The sequence below is a fragment of the Hevea brasiliensis genome, chromosome 6, assembly GCF_030052815.1.
Source record: "Hevea brasiliensis isolate MT/VB/25A 57/8 chromosome 6, ASM3005281v1, whole genome shotgun sequence".
In the NCBI taxonomy this organism is placed as follows: Eukaryota; Viridiplantae; Streptophyta; class Magnoliopsida; order Malpighiales; family Euphorbiaceae; genus Hevea; species Hevea brasiliensis.
In genome coordinates, this window is record NC_079498.1 from 8,932,328 (window position 1) to 8,945,389 (window position 13,062).

General features: G+C 33.3%; 1 protein-coding gene across 1 annotated transcript; it reads right to left on the reverse strand.

Annotated features, from left to right (window-relative positions):
* Positions 1-2,777: 2,777 nt before the first annotated feature.
* On the reverse strand, positions 2,778-9,519 carry LOC131180574 (lysine-specific demethylase JMJ26-like). The gene is made up of 13 exons (XM_058147912.1): positions 9,378-9,519; positions 6,721-7,274; positions 6,471-6,586; positions 6,278-6,377; positions 5,916-6,048; positions 5,769-5,823; positions 4,979-5,672; positions 4,478-4,807; positions 3,653-4,069; positions 3,507-3,579; positions 3,335-3,420; positions 3,099-3,218; positions 2,778-2,999 (listed from the first exon to the last, which is right to left on the reverse strand). Exons 1-13 carry the CDS (start codon positions 9,517-9,519, stop codon positions 2,934-2,936), a joined length of 2,886 nt encoding a protein of 961 aa, XP_058003895.1. The 3' UTR covers positions 2,778-2,933.
* Positions 9,520-13,062: the final 3,543 nt, after the last annotated feature.

The following is a 13,062-nucleotide window of genomic DNA, read 5'->3' on the forward strand; positions in this document are numbered from 1 at the left end:
AACAAAATTTGTACTTTTCAATCGTAGCCTTTAATTTTTATCTATTTTATTTTTGACCCTTATATTAAAAATAATAAAAATAAATTTTAGTACCATTAAATCTTAGCCCTGAATATTTTTTAGAGATTGAATTTCTACCATTAGATCAAAAATTAATTAAAGTAAAATAAAGACAAAATGAATATTTTTTTGACCTTTACCATTAATTTAATTTGTAAGGAAGAATTCTTGACCCTTGAATCAAAAGAAATAGAAACAAAATAGTCCTAATTTAATTTAAATCTTTGATCTTTGATCTCTTTAATTTTTGACCTTTAGATTTAAGATTAAGAAAATAATGATAACAAAAAAATAAATAAAAATGAAATTTAATACATTTTAGATCCCAACCCTTCAATTTAAGCATTTTAGATCCACACCCTTAATTTTAGGGTTTTATTTTCCTATAAATACCACCCTTAATTGTTCATTGAAGTGGGGGAACCTTCATTTTTTTTAGGAGAAAAGCTCATTTAAAAGTTTTCCAAAGCTCCATCTATCTCAAGAACAGACCCACCTACAGATAGGGGTGTGCAGTTTTCGGTTTAAACCGAAAAACCGAACCGAACCGATTAATTCGGTTCAATCGGTTCGGTTTTAAAATTTAATCGGTTCGGTTCGGTTTATAATTTTGATAATTTCGGTTAATCGGTTCGGTTCGGTTATTTTCATAAAAAAATCAAAAAAACCGAACCGAACCGAAATTATTAATATATATAGGAAATCGAAAAAAATCGAATTAAATTGAATCGAACCGAATCGAATCGAACCGAAATCAAAGAAAATCGAACCGAACCTAAAGATTTTTGAGTTTTGATTTCTAATTTTTTTTGTTTTTATGTTTTTATTATTTAGATTTAATGTTAAAAATATGAAATTTTAAAAATTTCGGTTTGATCGGTTTAAAACTGAACCGAACCGAAATTTATCGGTTCGATTCGGTTCGGTTTTCTCTTATCAATCGGTTCGATTCGGTTTTTAAAATTTTTGATTTTCGATTTTCGGTTTTATCGGTTCGGAACCGAACCGACCGTTTGCACACCCCTACCTACAAAGGAGACCCTTTTTCTCTTTGGAAGAACCAATCTTCCCTCTATGCCCAATTCCATAACCTTCATTGAATCATCCTGCCTTCCTCATTGCAAACCTATCCTTTCCATGCTGTATTTGATTTTGCTCATCACGAGGCCACGCAATCTCTATTTGACGAAGCTCGCCTTACCATACCTATGCGCAGAACAGACCCAAATTCAAGACTAGACCTATCATTGCCCCATTTTACGAAGTAGCACCAGTGCCTCCATCAAACTCTTTCTGAATTGCATCTCAAGATGCCACTTCGGATCAAGTTCCGTTTGCATCGAATATCCAATCTCTCGCTCTCAAAGGACACTGGTCTCCATTGTTCATAACAGCTTTTCCTTCATTCCAAGTTGTCCTTTGTACTGTGGGTAAAGCCTAAACCATAATATATTATCTGCTAAGTTTTTGATTTTAAGCCAATGTTCTCATTTGAATATTGATTCATATTTAACAATGCCTTGCAATGCCTTAATCCTTACTTTTTAATTAATTTTTGGAATAAATTGCGGCATTATTCTGTTTAATATTGCTTTTCTGCAATTTTTTTTTACACTAACTTTGATTTTGGTAAAGTTGTCTACTTGATTTTGAGTTGTGATATGGCCTTCTATTCAACCTTTCATTAAATTTAATAATGTTGCAACAGTCTATATTTTAGGTATTGAAGTAAATAAACCTTATTTGATTCAATTAATATCGTACAATGATGATTCTCTTATTGTCTTATTAAAACATGTATAGGAGGTGATGTGAGCATTATTATGATTTGAATGAAATATATATTCATGGTTGAACCAAACAAGAAAGCAAGCTGGTGTAACTCGGTTGACTAGGTGGTTGAACCCGTGTTATCTAATTGGCCTAGCTAGCTAAATTATTCAATAAAATTGTTTTTTTAGTGTTAGCATAGAGAATTAAACTCCAAATCTCATAAAAAAAATCTTTAAAATGAAAATCAATTGACCTAACTTGATAGTTATTTTTTTTTATTTTAAGATATTTATTTTTTAACATATACTTAATATTTCATAAATTTTAAAAAGAAAGTTACACATTATATTACTTAATACTTTTATATAAAATTTAAAACTACTATTAAAATTTATTAAATATAGCTTAATAAAAGTTAAAATTTTATTTTAAATAATAAAAAATTTAATTAATTTTATTTATTTTAGATGTTATATTTAATTAATTTATATATATTTAATTAATTTTTAATGACCTATTGGTTGAATTATTAACTCACCCAGTCTTTTCACTGGATCAACCTCTGAACCGAATTTAATAACACTTATTAAGACAAAGGTAATCGATTAGGATATCCTAATTTAATAACACTATTTATAAGTTTTGAAAATAAAATCTTCATTAATGTGGTACATTGAAATTCTTGATCATGTATAGTTTGTAATTATCTTTGTAAACGCCGAAAAACAAATATAACAAAATTCAGTAAAACTAAGTGCGAATCCAAATAATAAATTCATAATCATATTGATTACAATAAAAGTAGTAAGATAATAATGCCGTTGGAATATTAGAATGAAATTTTCTAAATTATGCCATCCAGAAACTCTCTTTAAACAAAGCAAAAGCTCATATAATAATTCTCAATGTATCATTTATATGCCAAACTAAATAAGAAAGGGAAAAAAATCGTCTTTGTTAAACGTTAAATTGATGATTTATATCCTTCAAAAAAACTTTAATTAATGTAACAACAATGTTAAAAAATTGGAAAAAAAAGGGAACAATTAACTTTGGCTTCTTTGTTCTTCAGTTGCCACTTTGTGTAGAACTCAATGCTGTCATTGTATCAGTTCTTCTAAATCTTTAATTGCTTCTGCAATTGCATAGATTATCATCTTCTTGATCTGTACCACAAAAAATTGTAGGAAAACAACCTTTAGACTCAAAAATGGCATTACCAGCGTTCTCTTGATTCTAAATAAATGATAGCAGAAAGGTGTTACCTCAAGTTTGTCTTCTCTAGCCCTATGGTTCTTTGGAAGTTCTCTGAACTCTTTGGTTAAGCGAAGGCACTCCTGGACATTTTCAGGAGAGACAAAATCTACGGCAACTTTTGTACATGACTGTTTAGATGGAGGAAAAAGATATTAAATATAATCTCCATCTACATATGAAAGCACTATTTCATGAAACATTAGAGGAGGATTTAAAAGAAAAATATGCAAGTCTCAATATTTACCTTGAGATTCCTAACTTGGTGTGGGCAACCAGCAGGAATAAATACGGCTTCTCCAACTCTTTGTTCAAATGTCCAAGGTTCAATACCTAGAAGTGTAAAACAATTCGAGTGTCACAATAATTTTAGAAAGAGAGAAATAGAGAGAGAGATTCAGCTTTCTTAATATACTAACCAAATTCCTCCTTCAACTTCTTTTTATGCTCCGAAGTTAAGTAGAAACACTGGTCATGAATTGGATGGACGACCTGCTTATAACAAGTTAGTAATTAGTGAATCATAAGCGACTAGTCTGAAAAATAAGTAGTTAGTATAAATTACCTGTTTTACTGGGGAGCAGTAAGTGTGTCTAAATTCCATGGAGTGCTTTCTTAAATATTCTTCTAACTTGGAGACATGCTCCCTTCTAAAAATGTCCCACAATGCACCACACATATTATCTGTTTCACCTTCACTGGGCAAACCAGGGAGTGTAGCGCCTCTTGGCTGATTATGGGAAAGCTCAAGTTGTTCACTGATTTGGGAGGGGTGCTTCTCTGTCTCAATAATCTTTGATACACCCATCTCTTTCCAGCTACCGCTGCAGTCACTAAGTTGTTCAATGGAATGATGGTCTAGCTTATCTTGCTCCAAACGTTCTTTCTCATCCTGTGCCAAATGTTTCCTTTTGAGCTGTTGAATAGCAGTCTGTTGTTCTTCACTTAAAGCTACCTCCGCAGTATGTGTCAAAATATTCACCTACATTATTGGATAAATTTAAGATCAGTATGAGCTCCCTAACCAACAGTTGGTAAACCACGGGGGGAAAAGGGGCAGCTATTTTCTTGTCTTTAAAAAGAAAGGGGGGGGGGGGGGGGGGGGGGGGCGAAGGGGGTCTGCGCGTGGGCGAAGGGGGTTGGTGGGGCGGGGGCGGTGGTGGTGGTGTTGGTGGGGGAGAGAATGTAGAAGATTTGAAAACCCATTACTTATATAAGCATTTGCTGAAAATGGAAGAGCCCATATGAAACTCATTCTTGACATAAACGTTTAAGTCAAATTTAAAGAGTTTGTGGGAAGAGTAGAAAAAAATAGGAGACTCTTAAGCAACTTATGCTAGAATACAAGGTGCAAGGCGTAGTAATAACATGGTGGATATTTTAGGCATACCGCATCTGACATATCACAGTGAAGTTTGGTTACAGAGTCCACTCTGCCGAGCTCTTCTGTTGTACCATATGCGATGTAAGTTTTCGGACCCATGTCTGGTTTGAGCAAATCTGGTGGAAATTTCACAGCAAGGTTAAGGATACCAGCCTTGGGATCACTATATTCTTGAAATGGCAATGCACTGATAAACTCATCACAATGGCGTGGCAGAAGGTCTTCAAACTTATCAGATGGGGGCCAATCCTTCAGCTTCAGCATCTCAGGCCAAAAGTTTTCATATCTTCTTCCTTCTGTATAGCCCTTGAAAAATTGACAGGTACTAATTTCCACCTGAATATTTTAAAAATCAGCACTCGTGAGTAAAACTACAAAGAAGATACATCAGCATAGGATAGATTAATGTAACTCATAAAAGGAAAATAGAATATCTTTTTGATCACATGCATGATACAATATTTTTGGAATGAAAAAAGAATTCCAGGTAGGATAATGGCGCCAAACCTCACAAGAAGCCAGGCAATCAATGGCCTTCACTTCAGACATATTAGCTCTTGTCTCTGGGTCCACATTTTCGCATAATGCACACCACATTACCATTGGTTCCCAGCTCAAATGAGTTGTTACCTCAAGGGCATCGCGAACTATAACAGGTTCACCTTTAACCCAATGCTTTTGAAAGTGAAAAAGCTCTTCAACCTCTTGAATGTCATTCATAGCAGGGCAATACAAGTAATTGTCCTTGGATCCTTCTCTAGAAGCTGCGCTCCGCAGCATCTCTCTTCCTGCTTCAGAATTGTTGAACATCGAATCTGCCCTTTCCGAGTCAAAACCTACCAAATCTCGCGCCTTCTTTTTCAACTCTGAAATGCATCCCATTGGAAGGATACGCTTTAGCTCCAGTACACAATCACCACAACCACCCATTTCTTTTGGGGCACAAGAAATACTTCCATCATCATTGACATTCCACAGCACAACCGTTGGTTCACCTTGATCCTCAGCATTTTGAAAATCAAAAGGCAGTGGATCTCCACCATGCATGTAATCAGAGCCTCGGTCTACGTATTGAAACTTCATTTCAGCACGACTTGACAAGCTTCCTTCACGTATTTCGTGACAACAACTGAGACACAGTTCATAAGCACATTTTGGGCAGCTGCGGTGGAGGCCAACAATAGAAGTCGCACAATGGTTGCTGCACCAAGACCCAAAAAAATTCAATAAATAAGCTTTAAGTTCAAACAATAAAATCACATAGTTTCCACCCTTCAGCACAATAAGAGATTCTTACCAATAGACACGTTCATCATTATTACAGAAGTTCTCTGCTATCTCAGGGGAGGAACCTGATTACAAGAACAATTAATAATTTATTCGCAGGAAATGAATTTAAACATAAAAACTCATACCTGAAGCTAAAAAGAAAACGAGGATGTACCTTGAATGCTAGCCTCAATTTGCATCTCTTGAGTTTGTTCTTCACAGATTTGTTCCAGAAAGGGAAGCAGAGACTTTATCAAATATTTTAGATGCTGAATCTTTTCACTGTCGGTGATGTCCCTTTTTGATGTCTGGACGTGATCAATATTATGAGCTAGTTAGAAGAAATGCTTGCATTCAGAATTTCAGTTCTGTAACATGGTGCTCCAACTGCCAATGTAATATAAGATGCTTATTTGTCAACTTACAAGTTTAAAAAGCCAACTCTAAATTTCAAAAAACTAGCCTAATGGAGCTTTTGCTTCTTTATTAATGTCCTCACAATCAATAGGATAGAAGAGGGACAGAATAAAAACAAACCTTAATCAAACCACTGGAGTGCAAACACGCATTGCAGTTGCAATTTCTACGACAATAAGGACATTGTTCTGCAATTTCTTCTTCTGTCATCTGTGGATACCTACATACATCACAGCAGAAAATGCATATGCCAAGTAAGCTTCTAAGCTTGTTATACTAAAACAATGTCAAATAGTGTAGCCAAAAAATTTACCATTGTTTGATGCATTGGACACAATATATTTTGCTTTTACACTTCTTGCAAGGGACAACAATTGTTCTTTCGTTTTTCATGCACTGATGACACTTTGGGCGTGCTTCTATTTTGGCCTGCTTGAAGCAAGAAAAACTGACAACTTTAGTTACCAGAGTAAACAAAGAAAGAAACTATTCCTTTCAATGTCAAGGGAACATGTATAATTCCACTATAGCAGATAAAAAAAAAATGACCAGAGGTAAATAACCTTCAAATTTCTCATTGTACGTGTCCTGCTGCTACTGCCATTACTCTTCATATCTGAAGCTGACGAGGGAGAAGAAGATGAAGTACCTAAAGAAGCATTTGCAAAATCTCCATTTTCTAGCCTTGTATACATGTGATTTCTTTTGACTGCCTCACTATCTGAAGTTCTAGCTCTTTTGCGCGCTCTTATATTCATAATACACGCTTGCTCTAAAACTTCATCTTCTGAATCACCCTCCAAGTCTACAACTACAAAACTACTTCTCTTATTCAGCCGCTTCTTTGGAATTCCATTGCCTTTCGAGAATTCAAAAGCAGGAGTCAGTTTCACTTTCTTGGATGAATTTTTTGTTCTTGTTGGGAGTGACCACTCATCATCATCATCGTCCTCTTCCCGTTTCCATATCTTGCCATTAACTCTATTCTTAAGGGTTTTCTGAACTTGTCTCTTCGATGCAAGCCAAGAAACATTCGAGATTCTTCTCATCTTCTGCACATTATGATCACCATCACCTCTGTGCCGGTCTTGCTTAGAAATAACAGCATCCATCCTCACTGCAAGAAAGAACCAGAGATAAATACCGAAACAAAAATAGAATAAAAAATTCATATTGCATGATTGTTCTTCCACCATGAACTACGATTTATAGGGAAACAGAAATTCAATAAGCAATTAACAGATTAAACGCCAATGAATTACGCATTAAAAACAATAACCATATAGTCGAAGACCATGACCAAAAGAGCTGCGGTTGAATGATAAACTCAGGTGAACTCAGCTGAAACAAACAAAAATCATCCCCATTGACAAAGAAATAATCAAGACAAACAGAATACATATAAAGCAAAAACCAGAGACTTACAAAGCTATCAAATACAAATTATAATTTGAAAAACATACAAATTCAAAAGAAACAGAGAAACCCAAAAACGAACCTGTGAACTAATCAGGGAAAAAAAAATCTCTATAGAAAATTTAGATTGAAGAAGCGAACGATGATAAATGAAATCGAAGAAGAGTAATTATGTAGTGGAGAGAAAAGTGCCTTGTGCGTGAAGACATACAAATGGCATGGGAATTTCCCGTTATAGACCTGAACCGACCTCAACTCCTTTTGATGATGTTATCCCTCTCTCTTTTGGAAACCGTGTGATGCAATCTTTTTCTCGGTTCCTTTGATTTCAAGAATTAAATTGGGGTGAGCATTCGGTTCAAATCAAATCGAATCAAACCGAACATAATCAAATCATAAAAATCAAATTATATAGTTTAGAAATTAAACTGAACTGGATGAAAAATTAAATTGTACCACTCTATTTTGGTTCTATTCGGTTCAAACCGATCAGTTTTATTTTTGATTGATTTTTTAATTTAGACTTGATTTTCAAGTTATTTTATCTCATTTTGACCTTGGTTTGAACCTAATAACTATTAATCAATGAGATTAAACAATATATATATAATTACATATAATTCATAAATTTTTCATAAAAATAAATCAATTCAAAAATCAATAAAACTATTCGGTTCAGTTTAATCGATTTTTTTTTTCTCTTTAAAACCAAATCGAATCAAATTACTAAATTAAGGTGGTTTAGTTCAATTTATTCAATTTGAACCAAATAATGCTCACCCCTAGAATTAAACAGAAATTAACTTGTTTAAAAATTAATATTTATTATAAAGCAGCAGGGGAAGGGGAGTTCAACTTTAAGTTGCATCACTAGACTATGCGTAGTTGTTAATACTTAGTTGGTAAGGATAGAAGCTCTCCTTCCTTATTTTAAGTAGAGTTCAACTCTATTGAAGAGATTCATATTAAATGCATCAAACTTTGACATGATTTTAGAAACCATTTATGAGGAATTTGTTACTTTCTTTTCTAAATTAAATATAATACACTCACTAATTTTTTTATAAATATGTTGTAAGATATAATAATATTTTTGTTGAGATATAATAACTTATTTGGGAGGAAGATTTTATGGGGAAGGTGAGGTTTCTGAGAGCCCAAAACTTTCAGTTTCTCAACTCACTAAATTGGAGTGTTGGGGATATTTTTATATATTAAATATTAGTTATTATCAATCTTTATCTTCTCATATCTCATCCAAATAAGGTAAGAGTAGTAAACCATTATTTATTTAACTTTACCTTACCTCCTTACACTCCTCCTAACGCAGTGTAAGTCTTGATTAATTTGTAAATAATTAATAAAATTAGTTCAGTGATACTATTGAAGTAAAAAAAAAAAAATTGTATACAAATGTTCTTTTTCCAATGGTACAATACAAACCAATATGAGAAATGCAAACAAAAAAATCTACTTTGTATCATACACTCAAAATAATATACATTCATCCTTGAGTAGATATAACTTTACAACAAAATGCAGAGCTTCCATTTCTTGTTGGCATATTTGAATGATTGTAACTTGGCCTCTTTTCTTTCTCCTTCCTTTAATCTATAGTGTCGCTACATTGGCCTAGTAAGTTGCAATGTGCCTAAATGTACAGTGAGATTTGAAGTCTCATGATGTTAAGGCTCTGGATGTTCCTTAATAATATTTGTCAAAGATGATGGTGAAGATGCACCACTAATTCTACTAGGCATAGGTGTATTTCTTCGAGATTGGCATTTTGTAGGGACTAGCACACTCTCAGTCTCCAATTTTTCACTCATATCTTCATCCTCCTCATCATCATCACCTTTGAAAACTGGATGCATATATGCATTTTGGAGATAGGTTTTCAAATTTAGGTTTGGCTCCCTTGCACGTTCCAGGGAATCTTTCATCATCGCTTCTTGAAACCCAACAAACAAAGACCATTAATTTTGCAATTGGAAGACAGCAACAAACCTGTAATGGATATCTTCTAAATGTAGGTTCATAGCGGTCTTTGTAGAAATTATTGAACCATATAGTGAGTATTAGTAGGGCAATGAGAAATGGTATTGACTAAGCAGCTTCCTTTGTACTCAACAATCCAATAATAAGCACCTGTGAGATTATAAATGCAATGATAACACGTCCATGAACATCGGGCCAAAATGTTGCACCGCTCTAGTACTCGTGTTGTGTATCACAGAAGTGTGTAAACTATAAAGAAGTAATGCAAATACATAAAGCACTAATATTTGCATGGTTCACTCTCTCAACATAGGATTACATCCATGGGCATACCATCTTTCAATATCATAAATAATAAATCATCAATTATAAGCTCAAAGCTATACCACCCATCATCCCAATTACACCCAAAATAATCCACACTACAAAACTATTTATAATAAATACATTAGTTAGTTTTCTCAATCTCCTCTAGACATAACTCAATATATTTACTATTTTAACTGCTACACTATAAAGAGTGTCTTTAACTATAATAGACAATAATCCCTTCCTCTTGGATTATGTTTTTTCTCTATCTTAGGCCGAAGTCTATTTCCCTTTATGAGACTACAATGGGCAAAAGCTCCTCATCAATGGGAAAAGCCAAATCCTCAGCAATTAGAAAAGCCCATCTCTACAATGGGTGACAGCCCTACTCAATGAGCTGAAAGCTATTCTCTTCAATCGATAAAGCCACTTTCTATGGATGAAGCTAAATAATCTTTTTACCATACTCTTATTTATAGTGTTAATTCTCTCAATCCTAATTTGATTAGTCCCACTCAATTTAGGAATAACACTAAAATAAGAGTTCTACTCTATATAGGAAAAGGTCTCTGTCACACCCAACCCCTCAGTAAGATGTAATATGAACTCGTAGTACATCTAATGAATTATCGTACTTTGCCTACCGATAACCCATTAAATATACTACAAGGGATTTTAAAACAATTTTTTTACTTTTTGAAAGTGGTGAGCTTTTATAGTAGGTATTAAAAACATTTACTTAAAGTTTAAAGACTAGTTAAAATTTTTGTACATTTTTATTTTTACGCAAATTTTGAAAAATTTTCGGCAGAGTGCCATCTATATTTGGGAAAAATAGTTATTCAAAACCTGTGAAAAACAATTCCAATAATTTGTTTCATCAAAATCAACTGCAACCACAACACAAATCAACATCATTTCTCCCAACTCCATAATTCAAAGCAATTCTCAATTTAATTATCTTCAGAAACAATATTAAATAACTTTATTCATATTCCACTAAAGAAAAATTAATTTACATTCATTACAAAACTCAAAAATAAGTTTGAACATTACAATAATTTGCACTCCCATTACACACCCAAAATAACATTTCAAAAGTTTTATACATCTGCTCAAATAATTTACACACATATATTTACATGCATAATCAAAATCTAATATACAAGGGTATAACTAAATATCCGTACAAAAACCTCAGTGTAGTCCCAACAATCAGTAGCTCACTCTGCTATCTTTTTCCTTGTTTCTATCTGCGACAGCAAAGAAAGTTATTGCTGAGTATAAAAATACTCAGTGGTGCACAATAAAATATAAAATGTAAAATATAAAATATTTGTTATTGGTTCACAGTTCAAATATTTCACAATCATATTTCAATTTTCAAATCACATTATCATAATTTTCAAAGCTTAATATAACACAAATTTAATCAAACAATTTAATAAACACAATGTTGCCAATCGCTAACACAACTTAGGCCATGACACAAAATTTCCGAACATGCCGTGTGTACATCACGACAAGGCATACTCACCCCACTAATCGAAATCAATGAGGGAGGTGGCTAGCTAGCTAATGAGTACTCATCCAAACTCACCTCCGACTGGCAAGCCAGAGAGGGAGAAATATAGTCATACTCACCCCATAAATGGAGGAGGAACATAGTGATATTGCCATGCCAAGTGTGAATCAAAACAATTTAAATCAAGTTATTCAAACATTTCACGCAAAACACAAATCAATTTCCTATTCAAATTTCCATTCATAAAATGGCAATACAACATTTCTCGAAATCCATAATTAGTACAACTAATTCACAATGCATAGCTAAATAAGTTTTCAATTAGAAAACAATAAATTAAAGTTTATTATGCACAAACCTCTTTTATCGACTCAACTTACTCAAACTTTCATTTCTACTTCAAAGATCCCTTTTCAACTGAAACACATAAATTTAAAGTACTTTAGTATCCATTTCTAATACTTAAATTTCAACAATTTTTTTACAAACTTATCCTTCCTATTACGGTTTATAAATTTCGGGTCTTTCACATTTTTGTGTATGGTGGCACTATTCATGTCAAAACATTGACTTTTCTATACTTACTAAGTTTATTAGTTCTAATTGTACCCATATACCACATTTTGGGTGTCAATTTTGTTGGCATTGATTGCCAATTCAATTTCTAAGTCTCCTAAGAGAAATTACAATTTTTCAATTTTGATCCCCTGTTTTTTACTGTTCCATTGGTCTAGTTACTGTGAGAATTTGGCTTAAGTATCCATCATCAAAGTTGTTCCTTATTGTCTTAAATTTAATTCCCTTTTTGAATCACTCTTTTTGGAGTTTTGCAGCCTAAGTTGTGGCTATTTGAACATGGCTGGCCGGATTTGGTATTACCCAGAATTCTGGGCATTTTCTGGATATTGGCAGTTTTTGGTGTGTTGATTGCAAGTGGTTTTTTAGATAGGTTATGGTCAAAATTTGATTTGTTTTCTGCATGAAAGTTGTAGGGCTATGTCTCAGATTTCCATCGGTATAAAATTCAGGTCATTTGGACCTTCCTAGACCAAGTTATGGTCATTTCATAATTACTGTTCATTTGGTCATTTTTGTACAGGGCAGTGTGCACTAATCTAGATTTGGCCTAATTGTTCACTAAGTTATGGTTATTTTCTGAGCATGATTCCTAAATAAAAAATGTGTTATTTTGTGTCTATTTTCGTTCCCAATTGACCTCACGCCAATTGGGTTAGTAAATTTTCAGTTTTGATCCCTAAAAAAGACCTAGGTCAAGCTGCCTGCTGACTGACCCTAACCAATCCGAATTGAAACTTATTTCTAACAATTCACACACACCACAAATGGTCACAATTGACTATTTCTCAACTGAAGTAAGGTCAATAGCATCAATTGACCATTGCTCAACTTTTTCTCCAATTTTTCAAAATGCTCAAAACCCTAATTATATAGAATTCAAATATAATGCTTTCAAAACATATATCCATACTTCACATACACAACTCAACCTAAACAACCATTCAAGCACCTCAAAATCATTCATTTCAAACCCTAACTAAGGCTAGCCAAAATTCTTATTTGGTCCCTCAATAATTATTTTCCTTTGATTTTAAGTTAAGATCTAAGTTAATTACACTAAAAACATAAATATTAAACA